The 25028-nt window shown below is 38.3% G+C and overlaps 2 protein-coding genes across 10 annotated transcripts in view; one reads left to right on the top strand and one right to left on the bottom strand.

The window, feature by feature from the left end:
- Positions 1-18744, bottom strand: part of LOC117325939 (band 4.1-like protein 3) — a 145611-nt gene extending 126867 nt beyond the window's left edge. For 6 of the 9 annotated variants that reach the window (XM_033882457.1, XM_033882465.1, XM_033882458.1 and 3 more), the window contains exon 1: positions 18603-18743. The gene's annotated coding sequence lies outside the window, so the exon portion shown is untranslated. Of the gene's footprint in view, positions 1-18602 lie in introns of all 9 variants that reach the window. The other 3 variants (XM_033882467.1, XM_033882468.1, XM_033882460.1) reach the window with 2 other exon arrangements.
- A 2876-nt stretch (positions 18745-21620) lies between these two features.
- The window catches only part of LOC117325937 (succinyl-CoA:3-ketoacid coenzyme A transferase 1, mitochondrial-like), a 29244-nt gene continuing 25836 nt past the window's right edge, over positions 21621-25028 (top strand). The window contains exons 1-5 of the mRNA XM_033882455.1: positions 21621-21712; positions 22623-22734; positions 23088-23221; positions 23973-24065; positions 24456-24605. Coding sequence (XP_033738346.1) covers positions 21629-21712; positions 22623-22734; positions 23088-23221; positions 23973-24065; positions 24456-24605 — 573 coding nt within the window. The 5' untranslated portion in view covers positions 21621-21628. The remainder of the gene's footprint in view (positions 21713-22622; positions 22735-23087; positions 23222-23972; positions 24066-24455; positions 24606-25028) is intronic.

Here is a 25028-nt window from a genome sequence, read left to right as displayed (position 1 = left end):
CACAAAATCTACAAAAGGTACCACCAAGCCAAACATTGTGTAGGAAGGCACCACTTCATGTAGAAAGCACCACCTCATGTTGGAAGGCACCACCTCAAAAAGGAAGACACCACCTCATGTAGGAAGACACCACATCATGTAGGAAGACACCACATCACATAGGAAGTCACCACCTCAAGTAGGAAGACACCACATCATGTAGGAAGACACCACCTCAAGTAGGAAGACACCACCTCATGTAGGAAGACACCACATCATGTAGGAAGACACCACATCATGTAGGAAGTCACCACCTCAAGTAGGAAGACACCACCTCATGTAGGAAGACACCACATCATGTAGGAAGACACCACCTCATGTAGGAAGACACCACCTCATGTAGGAAAACACCACCTCATGTAGGAAGACACCACATCATGTAGGAAGACACCACCTCAAGTAGGAAGACACCACCTCATGTAGGAAGTCATCACCTCATGTAGGAAGACACCACATCATGTAGGAAGACACCACCTCATGTAGGAAAACACCACCTCATGTAGGAAGACACCACTTCATGTAGGAAGACACCACATCATGTAGGAAGACACCACCTCATGTAGGAAGACACCACCATATGTAGGAAGACACCACCTCATGTAGGAAAACACCACCTCATGTAGGAAAACACCACCTCATGTAGGAAGACACCACCTCATGTAGGAAGACACCACATCATGTAGGAAAACACCACCTCAAGTAGGAAGACACCACCTCATGTAGGAAGAAACCACCTCAAGTAGGAAGACACCACCTCAAGTAGGAAGACACCACCTCAAGTAGGAAGACACCACATAATGTAGGAAGACACCACTTCATGTAGGAAGACACTACTTTATGTAGGAAGACACCACTTCATGTAGGAAGACATCGCTTCATGTAAGAAGACACTATATCATGTAGGAAGACACCACCTCATGTAGGAAGACACCACCTCATGTAGGAAGACACCACCTCAAGTAGGAAGACACCACCTCAAGTAGGAAGACACCACCTCATGTAGGAAGACACCACCTCATGTAGGAAGACACCACCTCAAGTAGGAAGACACCACCTCATGTAGGAAGACACCACCTCATGTAGGAAGACACCACCTCAAGTAGGAAGACACCACCTCATGTAGGAAGACACCACCTCAAGTAGGAAGACACCACCTCAAGTAAGAAGACACCACATCATGTAGGAAGACACCACCTCATTTAGGAAGACACCTACTCAAGTAGGAAGACACCACCTCAAGTAGGAAGACACCACCTCAAGTAGGAAGACACCACCTCAAGTAGGAAGACACCACCTCAAGTAGGAAGACACCACCTCATGTAGGAAGACACCACTTCATGTAGAAAGCACCACCTCATGTTGGAAGGCACCACCTCATGTTGGAAGGCACCACCTCATGTAGGAAGACACCACCTCATGTAGGAAGACACCACCTCAAGTAGGAAGACATAACCTCAAGTAGTAAGACACCACCTCAAGTAGGAAAACATCACCTCATGTAGGAAGACATCACATCGTGTAGGAAGACACCACCTCATGTAGGAAGACACCACATCATGTAGGAAGACACCACCTCATGTAGGAAGACACTACCTCATGTAGCAAAACACCACCTCATGTAGGAAGACACCACCTCATGTAGGAAGACACCACATCATGTAGGAAGACACCACCTCAAGTAGAAAGACACCACCTCATGTAGGAAGTCATCACCTCATGTAGGAAGACACCACCTCATGTAGGAAGACACCACCTCATGTAGGAAAACACCACCTCATGTAGGAAGACACCACTTCATGTAGGAAGACACCACATGATGTAGGAAGACACCACCTCATGTAGGAAGACACCACCATATGTAGGAAGACACCACCTCATGTAGGAAAACACCACCTCATGTAGGAAAACACCACCTCATGTAGGAAGACACCACCTCATGTAGGAAGACACCACATCATGTAGGAAAACACCACCTCAAGTAGGAAGACACCACCTCATGTAGGAAGACACCACCTCAAGTAGGAAGACACCACCTCAAGTAGGAAGACACCACCTCAAGTAGGAAGACACCACATAATGTAGGAAGACACCACTTCATGTAGGAAGACACCACTTTATGTAGGAAGACACCACCTCAAGTAGGAAGACACCACCTCAAGTAGGAAGACACCACATAATGTAGGAAGACACCACTTCATGTAGGAAGACATCGCTTCATGTAAGAAGACACTATATCATGTAGGAAGACACCACCTCATGTAGGAAGACACCACCTCAAGTAGGAAGACACCACCTCATGTAGGAAGACACCACATCATGTAGGAAAACACCACCTCATGTAGGAAGACACCACCTCAAGTAGGAAGACACCACCTCAAGTAGGAAGACACCACCTCAAGTAGGAAGACACCACCCCAAGTAGGAAGACACCACCTCATGTTGGAAGGCACCACCTCATGTTGGAAGGCACCACCTCATGTAGGAAGACAACACCTCATGTAGGAAGACACCACCTCAAGTAGGAAGACACCACCTCAAGTAGGAAGACACCACCTCAAGTAGTAAGACACCACCTCAAGTAGGAAGACACCACCTCAAGTAGGAAGACACCACCTCATGTAGTAAGACACAATGATAATATGGAAGACACCAGACACCACCTCTTATAGTAAGACACAGTGATATTTAGGAAGACACCACTTGTACTTTCACCTTACACAATAGTTTCATTTACAAGTACTTCCCCCGTAGTATCACCACTGTACAGTATTCATTATAAAGTGAGTCATCCTTATCTCTGTGGTAATTAACTTTTGTGAATTTGTCCTTCATCTGAAATTCGGGGAAAGTATATCGCAAGTGATAGAAAGTTGGTTTACAGCATAAATTTGTTATTCTCTACTCTGAGTCTCTGAGCTTGTACATGGCCTCAATATCTCAAGGTGTCCTTAGCGAAAGATCCACTGAGGCTTCAAAATGTCAACCAAATGCTGAATGTACATGTGCAAGCTTTAGACACGCAGCTAAATTTGCATGTTATCATTATAAAATGACAGAGCTACATGCCATATACTAAGACTGGTTCCCTTAGATTGACAGCATTGTGCACATATTGAAATATTTTGATCTCCAGCATGCAAAGCATCCATTAGGCTCAGGTGGCCATTTTATAAAAATGCTCATTGCAATGTACAGCACGAATGATTTTTATAGAGGCCAACAAAGCATGTCTTGTCATGCAAACAGAACATTTGTACGGAAATATTGTAACTATTCAATAAGCTAATAGTGAAAAATTCATACAATGCATATTAAAATGCTCTGGTACATGTCAATAAAAAAATAAAACGTCTAATGCTAATACCATGACCAAGTTTAAAATCTTCGTAAATAACATCAAAACCAAGGCTAATCGACTTGTACTAAATACCCCCAACAAATTCAGTAAAATATTCACTAGTAAGATCCATGTTTGTCCTATGGTAATCGGCTTTTCATATTTGCTTATTAAATATATACTGTGGCGTATATGCTAGGTAATATTTTCTATCATTAAATATCTTATTACAAGGAGTAAAAAAAAAAAGGTCAAATAGTAAAAGTTTCCTGTATACAGTTATACAGTGATATAATGATAACACAAAATGTAATTAGAGATTATTTTGAGTGGAACTAATTTCCTGATTCAATGGGAACAGTCACTTTGTGAGAAGGTGGCTCAAGCAGATAGGATGTTTACAAATCTAAGAGATAAAATATCCGAGATAAATACTGGTCTATGGTTTATGCTTCCTGTGCTTGGTATATTTTTAGAGTCTTGGTTTGGACCAGCAAATGGAACTCTTCCTGCCCTCCCTCTTTCCGCTGTAAGAATTCCCAAAGCAGCACCGTACTTCAGACTGAAGATTTAGTATTTATGGTACACTGTATTCCCAGTAGGACGATGTAGCCTGAGTAACATGTTAGTGGTGAAAGTGGGACATTTTGTTTACTATTATTTAAACTACTTCAGGGAAGTAAGAATTTTGAAGTACATTAGGTGGAGAACCACTTATTAATTCGGAAGTGCACACTCCTAGGTGTTGGGTAACACCCAGCAAACAATTTTATAACATGGCATTGTTTATAAATTCCAATTCTGTGTAACAATATACACACTAAGTTATTTGATGCATGGCGTATGCCTGTATTGGTACAACCAGGAAGAGATGAGGACAACTGGACATAAGGAACATGACTATATATGTATAACTATTACCAAGCAGAAATTAATGTGGTATATCTACTGTAATTGTACATCTTTTAGTAGTAATCTTATTTTAGCGATTTTTGCTAAATCAAGATTATGCTAATAGCATTTCTGTATTTCTGTATATACATGTATTGTCTTCTTTTGTTGGCATGTCAATACATTGTCATGCAAATGTGTTTAAATTCAGTTATGCATTAAAACAATGGGTTACACTAGACTTGAATAAAGGGTTATACTAGATCTGAACAATGGGTTACACCGGACCTGAACAATGGGTTACACCAGACCTCAACAAGGGTTATACCAGACCTGAACAATGGTTACACCAGACCTGAACAATGGATTACACCAGACCTCAACGATGGATTACACCAGACCTCAACAATGGGTTACACCAGGCCTCAACAATGGATTACACCAGACCTCAACAATGGGTTACACCAGACCTCAACAATGGGTTACACCAGACCTCAACAATGGGTTATACCAGACCTCAACAATGGGTACACCAGACCTCAACAATGGGTTACACCAGACCTCAACAATGGGTTACACCAGACCTCAACAATGGGTTACACCAGACCTCAACAATGGATTACACCAGACCTCAACAATGGGTTACATCCAGACCTCAACAATGGATTACACCAGACCTCAACAATGGGTTACACCAGACCTCAACAATGGGTTACACCAGACCTCAACAATGGGTTACACCAGACCTCAACAATGGATTACACCAGACCTCAACAATGGGTTACACCAGACCTCAACAATGGGTTACACCAGACCTCAACAATGGGTTACACCAGACCTCAACAATGGGTTACACCAGACCTCAACAATGGGTTACACCATACCTCAACAATGGGTTACACCAGATCTCAACAATGCATTACACCTGACCTCAACAATGAGTTACACCAGACCTCAACAATGGATTACACCAGACCTCAACAATGGATTACATCATACCTCAACAATGGGTAACACCAGATCTCAACAATGGGTTACACCAGACCTCAACAATGGGTTACACCAGACCTCAACAATGGGTAACACCAGACCTCAACAATGGGTTACATCAGACCCCAACAATGGGTAACACCAGACCTCAACAATGGGTTACACCAGACCCCAACAATGGGTAACACCAGATCTCAACAATGGATTACACCAGACCTGAACAATGGGTAACACCAGACCTCAACAATGGGTAACACCAGACCTCAACAATGGGTTACACCTGACCTCAACAATGGGTTACACCAGACTTCAACCATGGGTAACACCAGACCTCAACAATGGGTTACACCAGACCTCAACAAGGTGTTACACCAGACCTCAACAATGGGTTACACCAGACCTCAACAATGGGTAACACCAGACCTCAACAATGGGTTACACCAGACCTCAACAATGGGTAACACCAGACCTCAACAATGGGTAACACCAGACCTCAACAATGGGTAACACCAGACCTCAACAATGGGTTACATCAGACCTCAACAATGGATTACACCAGACCTCCACAATGGGTAACACCAGACCTCAACAATGGGTTACACCAGACCTCAACAATGGGTAACACCAGACCCCAACAATGGGTTACACCAGACCTCAACAATGGGTTACACCAGACCTCAACAATGGGTTACACCAGACCTCAACAACCAATATCCAAAGTAACCCTTTAAAACATAACCAATGTATTTTAAACCTACATTTTTTTATATTTTTTTGACAGGTCTCTTAACAACTTGCAATGCACTTAAAGGGAAAACATACCAACAGGGATGTTGGAGCAGAAAAGTCAGACATTAACCATCTCCATTTAGAAACAAATTTCCAACTTCAGTAAAAAACAACGTCAACATTGCTTCTATCAGTTGGATGATAAACAACAATGTCCCTGTTTAGAATTAATCCTGAATTTCCTCCTCAAAACAGGTCTGCATTACAGGCATGTTATAATATATACAGAATACAGTATTGTAATATATATATATATATATAAGTAAAATTTAAAAAAAAAAAAAAAATCTCCGTTAGCGCTTTCGTCGCGTCATGGCGACTCTTCAGAATGGTTAGTGCTTTCGTCGCATCATGGCGACTCTTCAGAATGATTTTCAAAATCATTCTGAAGAGTCGCCATGACGCGACGAAAGCGCTAATGGAGAGTTGGTTTTTTTTATTTTACTTTTATAATTCGTCCGTAACGATAAAAACAATTTATTATCTATATATATACACCCTTTGGTTAATTATTATTACAAACCATGTCATATGTCCAGTTAAAAGTCTATCAATTAACTTGTAACATCATCATTAAGGTCTGGAATTTGATGGCATCAGCAAACTTAAAATGATATATCAATGTTTTCACACCAAACACTGAAAGCCTATTCAGGTGAGGTTCCCGAGTACCATTACAAGAATGCATCTTTGAGTATATTACTGTACATTATCATGAATGAATATTATTCAGATGAAATAATGAATATGTTATAAATCTCAGAAAAGTTTTCAAAACTTCATGACTTACCTCTTTGTCGACTGGTGTAAGTGAGAACTCGTAGTCATGTAACCAATAGTCGATAGATTATACTTGAAAATCCTACTACACGTGTGCCTCCTCAGCATCCCCACTGGATACTACCAGGGAAGTGTGGCCATTCAATGAAAGATACACGCACATTGACAGATCCAACAAGTTTATCTCTCACTTCAAACTCAAGTATCTCAATCCTGAAAAACTTACCAGCACAAGCAAACACCCTGCTGAGGTATATAAAATCTTTTCCAGAGATAAAAATATAGGATTTTATAACCTACCATCAGACTGAATTAACCCTATGTGGTTAGGTCATGGAGAATCTCCATTAAATTCCTGGGATATATTCATTAAAATTCTCATCTCCAAATGTGCCATGTTTCAGAACTGAATTAATCTGACTAAAACACCATTAAATTGTGATTGCCGAGGTTGCTATCTGGAGATATCAGGAAAAGCCCTGGAGCTATGGATGTTGATGTGTGTGTGTGCTGCAATGTAAATTTTTGTAGCAGAATTTGAGAGAGATATTGTAGTACAGGATATACCATAGTCATATAGATACAGCAGAAGAAACAGTAATATTTATATCACCGACAGATAGCGGAGTATTTACATTATTGGCATGTCGGCCATAATACAGAACTTGTTATCATATAACACAGAATACTTCATTTAATTTGCACTTTTAGATTCTGCAAATTTCAAATCAATGTATAAGTGTATTTGGACCTATATAAAACTATAGCTGTAGGCCAATGGCTTAATAAAATCCCCTTAACCCAACATTTGGATTTAATTTCCTTAGATTTTTCCCTTAAATCATTTATCTTAAAGCACTCCAATGATATTACTACATATATAAGCAATTTACAGTGCAGACCAAAAATGTATCCATTGAAATAAATAATTTAAGGGGAAAATCTTATTCAAGGAATTTTTCTTAAATCCTATCATGCTTCCATATGGAAACTTTATAGAGTTTCCTTTTTAAATTAAAGGATTGTTGATAAAATTCAAGTGCGAGATTACCCTAAAAATTCTCAATATACTTTCAACCAATAACTTCTTTTGTAAAGAACACAAATAGGTGTGTCTGGCTCAGACAACTCGTGTGATCAGACATATATCTTGAGAGGCCAATCTTCTTCGCTGTCCATATCAATACTTCCTGGTTATAAATAGAAGTACTGAAAGATTTCTTCAGTCACTGACAAATATAGGTACAACTGTGCAGCTTTTCCCTAAACATTGGTAAACATACTTTATAGAATAGAAATTATATGTATTGCGGCTATGCAATCCCTACCAAGCATTAGTAGTACAAATTGTACCATTGTGTAACCTTCCACAGCTTTGGTAAACACACATTGTACCATTGTGTAACCTTTCTGCAGCTTTGGTAAACACACATTGTACCATAGTGTAACCTTTCCCTAGCTTTGGTAAACACACATTGTACCATTGTGCAACCTTCCACAGCTTTGGTAAACACACATTGTACCATTGTGTAACCTTCCACAGCTTTGGTAAACACACATTGTACCATTGTGCAACCTTCCACAGCTTTGGTAAACACACATTGTACCATTGTGCAACCTTCCACAGCTTTGGTAAACACACATTGTACCATTGTGTAACCTTTCCCTAGCTTTGGTAAACACACATTGTACCATTGTGCAACCTTCCACAGCTTTGGTAAACACACATTGTACCATTGTGCAACCTTCCACAGCTTTGGTAAACACACATTGTACCATTGTGCAACCTTCCACAGCTTTGGTAAACACACATTGTACCATTGTGCAACCTTCCACAGCTTTGGTAAACACACATTGTACCATTGTGCAACCTTCCACAGCTTTGGTAAACACACATTGTACCATTGTGCAACCTTCCACAGCTTTGGTAAACACACATTGTACCATTGTGCAACCTTCCACAGCTTTGGTAAACACACATACACATCACATTGCATAATTGCACAATATATCTGTGGCAGGAAAAACCAGTTAAAGCCTGCAGGATGGAACCAGACGAAGCTACCGGATGATCAAAACTTTGATCAGCAATGAAGACATGACCATAGATAGCCGTAATGTAAATCAAACCCAACAGTTCTGTACCGATTGACTTTATTGTGTTGGCAGTGCCTGATAAACAGGAGACAACAATAAACAGTGGAATCATGCAGAAACAGTAAAGCAATGAGCAGATATATCTGTACTGCCAGGGAATAAAACATCTACTTTCTTTTTGACTTCGTCAGTATCATTTGTGCATTCCCTGGAGGACGATCAAAGAAACAATTAGGTCAATAACACTATAGCAAATATCACAGAATCTAAGGCCACAGAATAACTCATTTTTTGCATTCATTTTGAAAAAAGAACTAATACATTTGTAAGTGTTGTAAGATTAAAAAGGCCCTGGTTCCTACCACTAAAAGTGGGTGTGTACAATCTCTTTTACAAAAACACAAAATGGCCGATAGTTAAGAACATTATTACAAAAGAATATTCCCCTTGTGCATGTTGATGTTGCTATCCGATCAGGAAACATACATAAATACCTCTGACACATTATCACACAAGAGTGTTTCTGTAATTTACATCACCTCCTTCAGATACCTTTACCAGAGAACAATGCCAGTTTCTGGTTAAACACATTCTGATTGGTCTGTGAAAGTGAGACATTCTTGGCATGTATGTGACATTCCTGTGTAAAACAAACCCAGCAGTTGTGTCGGCTTCAGCACTTGAACAATATTCAAGAGTTTTGGACCAAAATATTGTGGACAATTGGTTAGCTGTAGAAGACATTTGTCTCCATTGCTTAGCGCTATGTTTGTACATTTCATTAGCAACCTGTCGTAATGTGCAACAAGTCGGCCTTTCCTCGAGATCACTTCAGGCTTTGTCTCAATCCTGCCAAAAAAATCATAGTCTACCTCCCATGGCACGTAGGTTTTATATCCCTCATCAGCCTTAGTGATGAGAGATCGTCAGAAAACCTCACCTTCAGCAGAATCTATAGGAATCACATCAAAAGAGAGATACAAGTAACCTGCTACATAAACTGAAACCTGTTAATGTTGTTGTTTGTCTTTCAATCTTATTTATCCTGTAATAAGTCTGTCGGGAGTGAGGAGAAGGGAGAAGGGGGGGGGGGGGGGGGGGGGGGGGGGTGAAGATATCAACGTCTGGCTCAAGCTCACTGATTTGGTTTAATTCTTAAAAGACAATGAAATAGTAATTGGTGGTACATGTAATTCTACCGAAGAATATAAATATGGGTGGGCTTATTACCATACATACAGTTTCTTGTCCAATAAATAGTTTGATGAAACAGAGACCAGGAAGATTTGTTTTATTTTTAGTGTAACAGAAGAAGCGCAGTGCAATGAAGCCATAACAAATATCAAAACTAAAGGCTTTCCTTATGTTTGCTCAAGTTACAGTTGATGTGCAAATATATATACATGAACATGTATCCTCACAGCTAGAAGATTGAGATCTGGAGTTTATTGAATCCTCATCTAGACACTGCTGAAATTCCAGTTATTTTCGTGGATCAAACATTTTACTTAATTTTACTTTAAGTTTTACTTAAAATGAAAAATAATTAAATTTCAACAAATCAAAACTTCGCCATCTGGTTATAACACCATATCTAATTTGCTCTGATGTCAAATAACAAATTTTTTAACACATTCAGTTTATTTTGTGAATATTGTTTTCCGTTGTCTTATTATTTCATGGATCAAATGTTCGCAACCACGCCAAAGATTCATGAAAAAGCAAAAATTATGATCCCCTGCAAATCAGAGGTTTATTCTAAACTGTGAGGTATTAATCATAATTTTTCAGAGCTAGCATAATTTCTGAACGTTAAATTATGCTGTATGCCCACTGATATATTACTGTTAACCTCATTAATAGTTGTGATTTATTATACTTTTAAATACTGTAGTATGGACAAAGGATGACACACAAAGATTTGAAACAACTACAAGTGACATACAGGCCTACCTGAATATAAAGAATATATTTAAGAGTGTGGTTGGGGCCAAGTCAACAGTTTAACACTACTTCATTCTTCGTACCAATATACAACAGTCCACGTTGGTTCCATCTACTATCTTAGGCAAAAAGATTATAATTCTCTGATGGAACAGAGAGAGGACCACAAATACAACACCGTTTATCGGTGGAAGCACCATGAGTCATGATAGGAATCAGATAACTCCTCAAACTGATTAGATATACAGAAATGATCTTAACCACAAACAACCACCTCATCAACTTTATGGAAGCATTAAAGTACATTTTATAGGCGACAAGAGTTCTACGTAAGGGGATAGCATACCTTGTAGAGTTCTGTACTAGGGGATATATGAACCATGCAGAGAGAAATGTACAGATCGATAAAAGATGAAATTTTCAATTTAAAATACTTTCAATATAAGCAAGTGTCTTTTAAAATGTAGATTAGTACATTGTATGTTAATTTGAATAATTTTAAGAATAATTAACCATGGAATGGATAATTAAAACAGTTCTTCATGGCCTAACAATCAACGTCATTAGACACAAAGGCACAATTAATGATTCCATAGGCATGTGTTCTTAAAAATCTTTTATGGGGGGTGGGGGGGGGACTGTAGTACGCTTAAGTACAGACAATGATACTGATGCTGACACTTGACCATCCTGATAATTTATTGCTTTTAATCATTTAAATTAGATTTGGATTGGTTATAAATGATGGTGAACTGATAGATTATGTTGTTTTACAGTAATTGGAGGGGAAAGTAGAAGAAAACTATTTTTTGTCAGTGGAGTCAGTCCTTATCCCTAATTTCTGTTCTTAGTCTATAATCACACAGTAAGTGTTACACTTAAGTACAGACAATGATACTGATGCTGACACTTGACCATCCTGATAATTTATTGCTTTTTATCATTTAAATTAGATTTGGATTGGTTATAAATGATGGTGAACTGATGGATTATGTTGTTTTACAGTAATTGGAGGGGAAAGTAGAAGAAAACTATTTTTTTGTCAGTGGAGTCAGTCCCTAATTTCTGTTCTTAGTCTATAATCACACAGTAAGTGTTCACCTTAATAAAAGTACAGACAGCAGATCAACAGGTGTATAGTTCAGTCCATTCACATCTCTTAATTAAATTGTGGTTCATTAACAGATTAAAAATGGCAACAGACTTCCCTAGTACCATGTGTCTGTTAAGGGCTACACTCCCACTGTTACGGCCAACCCTATAATGAAACAGATCAGCTACTTTTATTGAAAGGGAATGTTAATTCTTGTAAATATCTTAATAAAAGTACTGGGGTTCAACGACCTCCAGCTAGATAAAAGGGCCACCCTGTTAATCGTATTTTATAATGCCACCACTAGAAGTGTCTGAGGCAAAAAGTATTGTACCAGTATATATTTTGTCTGGCCATCCATCTTTCCATCCATAACACATTTGCTTCAGAAGTTTTGCTAGTTTGCTGTGCACTCATTATAAAGAAACGATGCTAGTATTTTGAATGAAAAGAAATTCTTTTGGGTGTAAAATACCAGAATACATTAATACACCCCTAATTTATTTACTCTAAAATTGACTGGTTAAATGGAATGTATCCCACTTTTTTTCTGGACTTCGCCAAACAGCTCTGTCCTGTCCTGGGTGTTAGTCTGGGAACTAAAGACCCCTGCTGAACTAAAACACACTAGAAATCGGGTGTGTCCAAAGAGCTAATCAGGCCAGGAGATCATGGGCATTCTCTCAGGAAATAGATCTGGTCTTGGGAAACCAGAAATTCGCAACATCCCTCACCCCCATACTTAACCTGTATACAATCAATGTATACAAAAAATTGATTTTTTTTTCCTCTTTTGCTAACTTAGCAGTGGCTTAAATGTCATTTTGTCAGAAGCTCACACAAACCTTTTATGGTAAGCTCATGTTACTTGTGGTGGGCTTTGAAATACAATTTATCATAGCATACCATTATATACTCTGATGAAGAAACTATTACATCATAGGAAATACTATACCACTATCAAACCTGATACTACAGACCATTCCCACTCTCATCTAGAGTTTAAGTGTTGGAAATAACAAATGCTATAGTTGTGTGTGCGGTACTGTAAAATGGGCATATTCTGTAAAAATGAAAGGTACTGTAGGCATTCTGTGTCAGTGTTATGGCAAAAGCTTTGAAAGCACAATCATAAACTGAAGTTGATGGTAAGCATTGTCTATTCCTGAGAATATATCAACAATTCTAAATACAGATACGAGGAACAGACTCAGAATGGTTACTTTACCAGCCCCTATTTTTTTTTTATAATATCAGATTATCTCCCCCTTGTTTAAAATAGCAATTAAGTATCAGACAGATGTCTGCCGTAATGATCAAAATTATCATATTGCTTTCTCGTCCTAGTTTGAATCTAGGATCAGAAAGAACTATGACCTATTTAAATTGTAATTTTGCTTTCTTATACGTCAATTTAAAACTAGATCACAGATCCCTAGGGAATCAAATTTTTAAGTTTCATTTTTATTTAATTTTTTTTTTTTATATTCTATAGACAGTTTACATACCGGTACATCACAATGTATGGTTATATATGATTGACTTTAAAATAAGTAAAACATTTATCTACTTTTTGTCTTTAAAATTTCATATTACAATTAAATTTCTTCCTCTGAGATCTAGCCAGTCAGAGATAGAGGTAAGTACTTCTGTACAGAATCAGATATCAGGTGAAGGATGTTTATGCTGTATACATCAGATCACCATCATCTAACAAATGACTGGTATACTCAGTGTGTGGGTGTGGGGGAAACCAAGGGATATAGGGAGGGGGTCAGAATGGAGATGTGAATTACACTCAAACTCTCTGTACCATCAAATTAATAAAATTTTTTCACCCACATGGGGATGGTCAGAAATGGGGATCTCAACTCGAGGGGGGGGGGGGGGGGGGGGGGGGGGGGGGGACATTCTTAATTTGCCAAACACAAGGCTTGTCGAGTGTTTTGCAGCTTAATAATCTTACCCCAAGGGATGAAGTCCCTCTGTCACACTTCCAAGGGAGTGATTGATTATTTTTCTCTTATTCTGTTTACCTCATATGCATTTAATATTGATGTTACATCAAAGCAAGTCAATGTTGACATGACATCATTGTATTGTCGCTGTGACATCATGGTATTGTTGCCGTGATGTCATACAATTGATGATTACATGCAAAGAGCATGTGTAGATTGTCTCAACCCTAGGGTGAGATTTTTCTATCTCACCCTAGAGTTGAGACAACCTACACATGCTCTTTGCATGTTATCAACAATTGTATGACATCACAGTAAAATTGTGGATATCCCTGTCCAGGGTAAGAGAAAGTCTTACCACACCCTAGGACTGCCATAGCTCGTTAGTTACAGACCTGTCCATTATACATGTAACCTCAGATAAAGATCCCAGGTTCGTGGTTCGACGTTCCCTATCCATATCAGTTTGTGTTTTTCAGGAAACGGGGATACGGACCGGTCTGTACTGTAGTGGTTGTGTCCTTGGGCAAGACACTTAACCCCAACTGCTCTGGATGGCATGTGATGTTCAGTGAGGTAGTCACCAACTACTACAAGGTGAGACCGTCTCAAAATGACCCTGGCTGTTCACAGGGCAGTAAACCCAGCAAACAAACATTTTTACCACTAGTTCGAAGGGGATATTTTATAGATAAACTGACCTTATAATGTTGCACAGTAAATGATCTGAAGTAGTACTTTATGCACAATGAAATTATGTAGTCAAAACAATTTACCGAGTATTAACCAATGTATGTTTGTAATTATCTATTTATTGAGTCTATGAGCCTAAAATCAATCCAGGTGCTCATGTTCTATAAACCCTGTAAGAAGCACTAACTCATGCACTTAACAGCAGGTCAGGAAAGATTTCTGACGGACTCCATATTTAAGACAGAAGCCCTGATAGTATCCTTCACTCAAACTCTGGCTATTCTGACTTTAATTGGACACTTCTAGATAAACAAGATGTATATTTTGTAAGAAATTAGTGATAAACAGATCAGTTGATGGTGGAATGAGGTGACTAAGAAAGGACTCCGAATATTTCTGATTTCACAACAACAAGATTTCATGTGTATTACAAATTCTGAAAACAGTTAATAATTTGCAACATTCATTGCTATATGTGTACCTGATATCTAAACCCAATCATGGTTCAGTCGAATTTTACCAGATGGCACCCATACCTCATAAAATGGTAATTATCATTTCCATACATCAAATGTCAAAATCAAACACTGCGACATTACTGATATTCCTGCAAAGAATGTAGATTGAGTACTCATGGATCTCACCCATTAGAGTTATCTCCCTTATATTTCACTCTTTTTAACTTCTGAAGATGAAGTCCAACTGCATTCAATTATATTTTTTTCACATTCACATAACAATTAATTAGGCAAATATATTTCACTAAGTCAAGTCAATGTGCCAACCAGCTGACAAGCACTGTTAAATTCTCTAGAAATTTCTCTCAAAATTTTAAGATTAAAGTTAAGACAACATTATGTTATTAAATTTGTCGTAAAACTAATTATATACATATATTATGATATGTCACATATGAATTTCCATTAAAGTTGAAATATTATATTATCAACCGATTTACGATTATTACTCATCATTTACATGTATTTCATAACCATTTATCTTGGCTTCATTAAAACCATGTAATGATGAGACAAGTGTAATGATAATGTATAACAAAAATAACCTGAGCAAGTCTACATCTCATTTTGTAGAGCGAGTGTAGTGAAGGATAATGGTTTGTGACAGGTACACTTGTATCTGGCACCTCCAAAGTGTCCAAACCATCAGGAGATGATAATGGCTCTGGCGCTTCTGACAAGTTGATGCTAATTCACCAACACAAGTACAAATTGACAATAACAAAGAGATTTACATTGGTCATGGGCGCCATCTTAAAACTTTCAAAGCTCACATTTCAGTCTAAACCTATAACCATAGCTAGTCTCTTAATCTTAAAACTTTAAACAACCTCTCCCTAACGAAGACTTAAAACAACATTCCACTTTAACTTTATCTAATCCTATCTCTCTCTCTCCATCTCTCTCTTGCAAATTTAAAGTGTAGCCCATCTCCTCTCCCACAAGATCTATAGCCCCATCCTCTCCTTCTGAGTGCCTAACACCATCCCCTCTCTCAAGGCCTTTGCGGCCTATTTCCATCCCATCTCTTTAAATCCCAAACGCAATCCTCTCCCTCTTAAGGCATATTCCCATCCCCCTCAGGGACCCCAAAGGCCTTACCCCACCCCTATCCCCCATGGCATATCTACATCCCCAAGGGGCTGCGGTGGCTGAGTGGTTAAGGTGTCCCGACACTTTATCACTAGCCCTCCACCTCTGGGTTGCGAGTTCGAAACCTACGTGGGGCAGTTGCCAGGTACTGACCATAGACCGGTGATTTTTCTCCGGATACTCCGACTTTCCTCCACTTCCAAAACCTGGCACGTCCTTAAATGACCCTGGCTGTTAATAGGACGTTAAATAAAACAAACCAAATCTACACCCCTAGCGCTGTCCTCTCCTCCATGGCCTAGTCCTGCCCTCTCAGCCTTGTCTTATCTCCTCCAAGGTTTAGCCATGTCCTGTGTCCTCCAAGGCAGAGGTAGGGGGCCGCGATGGTCGAGTGGTTAAGGTGTACCAACACTTTATCACTAGCCCGCCACCTCTGGGTAGCGGGTTCGAAACCGACGTGGGGCAGTTGCCGAGTACTGATCATAGGTCAATGGTTTTTCTCTGGGTACTCTGATGCTATTTCGTCCATCTCCAAAACCAAACCAAACCAAATCCTCCAAGACCTAGCCCTGTCCTATCTCCCCCTAGACTTAGAACTGTCCTCTGTCCTCCATAGGCTACCCCTATCCTATATCCCCAAAGCCAAGCCCTGTCCTGCTCCCTCATGCCTCGTCCTGTCCTCTTTTCCCTAAGGACTCACCCTGTCCTTTCTCCCTCAAAGCCTACCCTTCCCCAGCCTTTAAACACCATTCCTCCCCTACAAGCGCCATTCCTTCCCTACATAGCATTCATTCTTATCCCTTGTATATCAAAGGTAAAAAGTCAAAATCTAGTACATTTGTTGAGAGAAAGGGGCCATGACATCCCCACCTACTCTATACCCTATCAACTATTTCTGAGCCCCAGCCCCGATCCCCCTCCTATATAAACATATGAGACTGGTACACTCCATCACCAATACTCTGATAAACGAGCCTGTCTGTTATGGCTTCTGGAAACATTCTTATATTCACAGTATATTATAGGATACAAATTAGTTACAGCTGAATGGACACCTACAAGACAATCTGCTTCCCTACTGCGGCATCATGCATTTTCATAGAGCCAGTCAAATATTACCTACTGTACTGTAATCTTCACAAAAAATGAAATAATTCTTTTCAGAAATGTATGTGCTCTATAATTATATGACTATTCATTTTTTGTACAGTTCTCTCTGAATTTCATTTATTGTTTTGATACACAATTTGTATTGATTTTAATAAAATAACACTCATATATTACAAATATTTTATATATATGATTTTCATTTTGAAGATAAACAACATATTCAAACATTATAGGGAGCTTAAGAAATGAAATATTTTACAGCTAGTCAAATATCACAACACCCTAACCTATGTCATCTTGGTGAACATGGGACATCAATAAATGGTATCCTCCCCATCAGCTGAAGATGTCACAGCACTATATTTGTGACTCTTGCCCAGATGGAATAACTCAATCAATACTTTAAAGTCTGTCCATTGCTGTTTACCAGAAGGCAGCCTCAGACACATGTACAGCAGAAGCATGTCAATCTCGGAGCTTCTATATATAGCACATACACAAATGATGTCAGTTTCAAAAATATATACCTCCTACATGGAATGATGTCAGCTTCAAATTACTGATGTCCAATACAGCTCTGATACTGTTAATGTTATCATCTTTACATACCATATGGGTGGAACAATTCCATGTCGTGGAGAAACTGAGAATATTGATATATGTCACCATCAAATCCTCTCTCAGCTAGCCGCTACACAAATGATGCCAGTTTCAAATCTTACCAAATTAATCTGTGTTTTAACACTACATTTGTTCACCCATTGAATACAGCTCAGATACAAGTGATGTCAGGTTGATTTCTTATAACATACATCATGTCAGTTTGAATTTAAATTTTCAATAAACACACTGGTTAAGATATTATGAAGGTTTCAAATCTGAATCAATATGACATGTTTAATTGACTGCACCAAATGGAACCAGTTAGTTGTGAATTCCCTTGAAGAAAAACGAAATATTTCCTATGTGGTAGCCGATACGTTTTAATATTGTATATCTACATGCAATATACAGCTTCCTATTTGTTTTTGTATTTTCTAAATGAGTAGGGGCATATTTATTTCTATGTTGAAGACACTTATACACACCGACCATGTCATTGTTACACAGTTAATAATGATAGGGCCATGATACACAGTGCCCTGTGATGGATAGTGACGATATATACATGTAACACAAATTCCTTAATACAAACAAGGATACCAACAAAATGTCAGTGTTTTGTTACTGACACAACATTTCATATTAAACAGATTGATGACGATACTTACAAAAAGCGAACGTTGTGTTGATTTCTAAAATCCCCAGTTTTGTGCACAAGTAGAGCTAGATCGAGCCAGTGTTGACCCCACCATCAGCCTCACCCACCGACACACTCAGCACACGCGTGCGTTTCGCATAACCGCTGTACGCGCGCTGGTAACCAGAAAGCTATAAGGACCAGACCGACCTAAATTCGATAATTGTTCAAGATATTTCCGAGTTTCGTGTTTCTCTCCGAAAAAAAAAGCCTTTACATATCTCCGCAGGGAATCTAATGTAAACATTGATATTGGCTGCAAGACACCACATCCTCTACTCCAACGGCTCAAGTCATCGTTCCATCACATTAGCAATTGATGCAACTGAAGTAATGAATAATTCAATTGCCATTTATTATAGACAGTTATCATACATAAATCATAGATGATAAGGTCGTATATTTATGCATCAATAAATATACATAAAGTTGTCTTCCTTCGTCATTTGTGTTTCTAAGCTATATATATCTATTTTATAATATACATGTATATATTTAATTTATATCATCTTTGTCTAATCATGATCTAATGTCTACATATGATTTTATTTTTATTTAAAGAAAAACAAACAAAACATTTATAGACTATACGTCTCTGACCGTCAAGCAAATATAGGAAACCTGGAAATATAGACACCAGGTCCTGAATTATCGGCGATGTGAGTTTATGTTGATCTCTAAATCTATAATCTAATAGCTGAAGTTTTCGCCGAAATGAAGCGGGAATTATATCGTCATAGCGCACGGGAGGTAACTCGTACCTCTGTCAATGTCAAAAAATACGGTTGGTATCATATCGGAAAAAAATGGAATATATAAAAAAAATACTTCCTGCGCGACTCGAACCCGTAATCCGGCTTATCAGATTTAGAAGTACCGTGTGACACTACTTTTAATGCTTACGTAATTAGCACATCTTCCAACAATCACACAAATTTTCGTTTCAGGCAAAACCTTGAAATACTTTGGTTTGTTTTTAACAGTTAGGGTCATTTACTGTAAGGACGTGTCAGGATTTGGAGGTGGCGGAAAGCCGGAGTACCCGGAGAAAAACCACCTGCCTACGGTCAGTATCAGGCAACTGTCCAGCGTGGGTTTCGAACTCGCAACCCGAAGTGGATAGCTAGTGATAAAGTGTCGGGACACCTTAACCACTCGGCCATCGCAGAAACAAATTCAAAGTTCATGAACTTGAAAATAATTCTAAAGACGCAATCATGCACAAGCCATTGACATGGTACCTTATATGCGAGTGTACAAGTTTGCCATGAAGTTGTTCACTGCCCTCACCAGATAAATGTCTGCAAGATTTTCGCGTTTCGTGAATGAAAAAAAAAATGATTAAGTCTATAGATATTAATAGCATGCGCATTACTTTCTCAGTCGAGAAGCACAGAGGCCAAAATTTTACCTTTGAATGAATAATATCCAGGCGCGGATCCAGGATTTTCGAAAGGGGAGGGGGGGGGGGGGGGGTCCAGTAATTTAGTGATAATGCAAGCGCCGTAGGCGCGAGCCGAATGTTTTTTGGCGAGGGGTCTGGGGGCTGCCAAAGGTCCCAGCGGGTCCAAGGCAGCGCCCTGGTAGGGGGTTCCAGAGGGCGAAAAATGAATATAGCAAATTTGTAATCATTCGGGGTCAGGTGCGGATGTAGGATTTTCGAAAGGGGGGCTCCAGTAATTTAGTGATAATGCCGATTTTTTTTCAATTTTTAAGAATAAAAATTGTTTTCCTTCTCCGAAAAGGGGGGGGGGGGGGGGGGGGGGTGCTGGGGGTAACATGTTCGAAAGCTTTTCAAATCATGTGCGGTTTCGCTAACCGATGATATACAGTTGTCTTTGTTTCGTAGGCTTTGTTACATTGTTTCATAGATATTTGTTCTTTTTTATGGATGTTCTTTTTTCAAATTCTAATGTTGTTTTAACATGTAAGAGGATAACAACTAGAAAAATAGGGCAAACATATCACGATGATGGCGACCTTGGCTGATCAATTAACCAATCCGATATTGTTCAAACAGGGATGTGAGACGATCAGGCAATGATGAACCAATCGTCTTGGAAATTTACATGAGTGATTTTTGCCCCTCCATTTGCCTCGTTGCAAAAAAAAAAAAAAAAAAAGAAAAAAAAAGAAATAAAGAAAAAAAAATACCATTCCCGTGGTAACTAGACTTTCTTTGCAGGAAAACCATGCAATTTTTTCAAAAAACAAGCACGGGTCCAGAATCTTCACTCTTATTATTATTATAATATATATATATTTTTTTACCTTTCTGGCGAACCTCTTGTCTTGTCTTTTGTAATATTTCAAAGTTGGGACCGTCTTTATCTAGTGATCATGGAATAATTTTTCAATCAGATTTAACTATGGTATGTGTAGTTAAAAAGTCTGAAACTCTGAAAAAATACATACTCTGTACGTCAATTTACGTCATGTTCTAATTTGACATAGGCCTAGCAGATTAGGATGTTTAAAACATAATATTTTATTATAGATTAGTATAGTAATGACTGGCAGTGGCGTAGCTAGGGGGAAATTATATACCTCTCTCTAGGTCTCACACAACTAATTCAGCCAATCAGCTGGTGTTTCCCCTTGAACCAAGTCCCTGACGAAAATGTTTTTCTTGGGTTTGTAGCTATTTCCTGAGTAATTAAAGAGTAGGGTCTTGAGATTTTAAAAATCAAAAATTTGCAATCCTGTTATAAAAACAGGTGGGAATTCCCCAGGTGGGGTTTCCCTTGAATGCAAATTTACGACTTCAATTTTTGCTTTTTCCAAAAATTTTAGGAGATATTATTAATTGTTTACTTTTAATTTTTTCTCATTGTTTTGTCGGCCTAGCCAGTGACGAATTTTTTGACATCGTTACTTTTAGTTTGACGGCAGTCGGAGCACCTCGGATATTCTTCTTAAACTTCAGGGAAAGGCCCGAGGTTCTCCGACTGAGTTTGACGGCTGTATGAGTTAAGTCCCTTTGCAAGAACTCTCACCATGGCAGCCAGTTTGCTAAGGTCACTTGTGTCTCCGATAAAAGTCTGCGGGCGTCAGGCAGGGGTCGTGTTTCCAGCAATTAAGGTTTATATCTTATAGCTACATTTATACACAATATAAACATCTATTAAAAGGTGACAAAGTGACGGTGCTTATAATAGTGAAACGTGCATTATGCATTAGTCGATTTTGTAAACACGTTCTCTGATTGGCGGATTCTGTCACACCTCCAAAACATTTACATTGAAGTGACTGCATCATTTGTTGGTACATTTTTCTTCTATTGACATTTTAAAGAAATAAGTGAAGATGTAAAACTTTGAGCAACAGAAATCTAAATGAACCTGTTAATAACACAACATTTTATTACGCGTTGACGTTGTATTGAATTATTGTATATTATTGAATTTGATGCAAAAACGGGAGGAGTCAGCAGGTAGAAAGCTAATAAAAGTTTATACTGCCCGCCTTGAGGCTCGAACTAGTGACATCTTGCCCTTAAAATGTACAATATAGCCTAGCTATTGCAGTATGATGACCTGTCCTTCATAGTTTAAAGTAGATTAGTATTTGATATCCTAAGATGCCTGGTTACCAATTCAAATTATCCACACAACATATTAGATTTTGAGCCATGCCCAGTTTTGACACATTATTCTTTTAATTCAATCAAATAAAAAAGATTGTGACCATTTATTTGATTTGTGAAGGCTTCTAAGTGTCGATCGGAATACAGAATTTATTGAATGAATTAAAAAATAAATGATAGGTCGTGATGCACCTTTCAGCGAGTGAAGTTTAATTTTCATTTTACATTATTCACACATAATAATTACCATTTTGTCAGAAAAAGAGAGAAAACTCTTTAACTTAATTTCCTTAGTGTGAGTCAAAATTTGTATGTTACACAAGGGCATTCCTTATAGAATAGACAATTTTTTTACTGACGGACATGCATGGGTACAATTCCTTATAGATACCTCTTTTCTTGCAGATAAATGGAAGAAGGGATTTCAGTACATCACAAAGGAGGAGTGCTGTATTCTGTGCTAATGCAGCAGAAGCAGTTAAAGACATTAGTGATGGCTCAAAACTGCTGGTGGGAGGTACCGTTAATATTCACCTATTGTTAAAATCTTTGGTCCTTGGGCCATATTACTAAACTAAATGTTAAACATCCAGCTGTTCAAAGGGAAATAACTTCGCAAAAAATATGAATGGTGTGTAATGTATTGATGCTTATATAGATGACAGTTAATTAAATGTATCATATATATGATTGGAGGACAGATGTACAATTTAAAGATAAAACATAGCAAAACTCAAAGTAAGATATTTATGTCAGATCTTGGAGATTTCATTGATATGTTGTTGTGTTTTAGTTTTTGCATTATATTAATTTATATTGATTCATTGTATTTAAGATCTTGGTTATTTGATATACTGTCGTGTATTACAGGATTTGGGTTATGTGGCATCCCAGAGAATCTCATTGCTGCTATACTGGACACAAAGGTGAAGGACCTGACCGTGGTCAGCAACAATGCCGGCGTGGATGATTTTGGCCTTGGACTTCTGCTAAAGCAGGGACAGGTTCGAGAGATTCTTTTCGCACATTAAGGACATTTCAGCTATGTGATGTAACACATACATTGAGAGAATCAATTCATTATAATGCATACATGAAACATAATAATATCTTGACAATGAGCTTGTCACAGAAACAAGCCAATCCCAAAATTTAGCCATGGATTCCTTGCAGGGATAAGGGTCTTAAAATTAACATTTACCAAGTCATTGTCCTGATTTATAATCTTACATACAGGCTTTGGTTGGCAATATGCTATTATCTCCCAATTAAGATAGGACAGTTTCACGTTTTAACCACAGTTGCTCTCACATTTATTATGGCAAAGCACTACATATAAAACAGAAGTGATCATGCAAGGCTATTCCATCAAAATACATATATCCTGCAGGAGGACTCTAGAAAAATAGAAATTCTATGCTTGACAGATGCTGGAGGAATTTGAAGTGCAGCATATCTAATGTTACTGTATTACTGAATTAAAACACTTTTTTGTGATCCCAGTTTGACAAACCTGGATTTTTTGGGTAGAAATTTTACTGAATATCCCTATTGAATTATTCTTTTCACATAAACAGCTAAAAAAATATGCGGTAGAAAAGTGGTGAACCCTCCACCTTAAACTGCAGCTCCCAAAACACACACACTTCACACACACATCTTGCACATAGGGAAGACAGTCCTTAAGAAATAGTCAGTTTTCATACTGTCTGTCTTTAAAGAAAGTTACATGAAGATATGGCCTTGTTATTACAGATCCGTAGAATGATATCATCGTATGTGGGTGAGAATGCTGAGTTTGAGAGACAGTACTTATCTGGAGAACTTGAAGTGGAGCTCACACCACAGGTATGTGATTTACTAGTCCATTTGTCCAACAGAAAAAGAAAATACATGGAGTTGGTTTTAAATATTAATCAAGATGACCTAACTGAATTCCCTTGTTGTTTAAAGTGACTTTAAATAATCTGGGATATACAGGATTGGCAACATTCTAGACATAGTGAAACATCTTCATTAAGTTGTCTTAGGATGTGAGCTAGATGAAAATGGGTTAACATACACGAACTTCAAATATTTCATTGCAAAATAATGTGACCTAGCTGTTGTGTTAATTCTTCTCAAAATGCCCCAGCATTCAACAAACATTATACAAACATGTATGTTTCCAATGCATTATTTCAACATTATTGCGGTATTGTGTATGGATGTTTGATAATGGTTATAATATCATTTCAGGGAACTCTAGCTGAGAGGATACGAGCCGGAGGGGCAGGCATCCCCGCCTTCTTTACTCCAACTGGCTATGGTACATTGATAGAGATGGGCGGGGCTCCCATCAAATACGGCGGCGAGGGCGATGTTGCTTTGGCCAGTAGCTCGAGGGAGGTTAGTGTTATATATGGTATTTATATTTATTTAATTTACAACAATTGCCAAACAAGATATATTAATCACTCATGCTGGAAATGTCCAAGGGGTTATACTGTGGGAGGAACTGGAGTACCAGTAGGAAACCCACTAGGTAATCACTGTGATCACCCTGATGTCTGATCAGGGAATACCCCTGTTGCCTAGGTGAAAGGCAAGTTTGTTTCAAATGTACCACATATCTAAAAAGTTTAATAATGATAATGTTTATTCAGATAAAGTGGCATATACATGCATGAAAGCTTCATTGAACACAGGATGCAAGCAAAGATGTATATAAAATACATACATTCGATAAAATGACGAAAAATGTAAAATTTCACATATTTATTATTTTTGCCTCCAGATGATGACTATTCTTACATTCTTTGACTTTATTAA

Source organism: Pecten maximus, chromosome 4, assembly GCF_902652985.1.
Source record: "Pecten maximus chromosome 4, xPecMax1.1, whole genome shotgun sequence".
NCBI classification, from domain to species: Eukaryota; Metazoa; Mollusca; class Bivalvia; order Pectinida; family Pectinidae; genus Pecten; species Pecten maximus.
The sequence above is the reverse complement of the archived record's forward strand: the minus strand, read 5'-3'. Positions and strand labels throughout refer to the sequence as shown.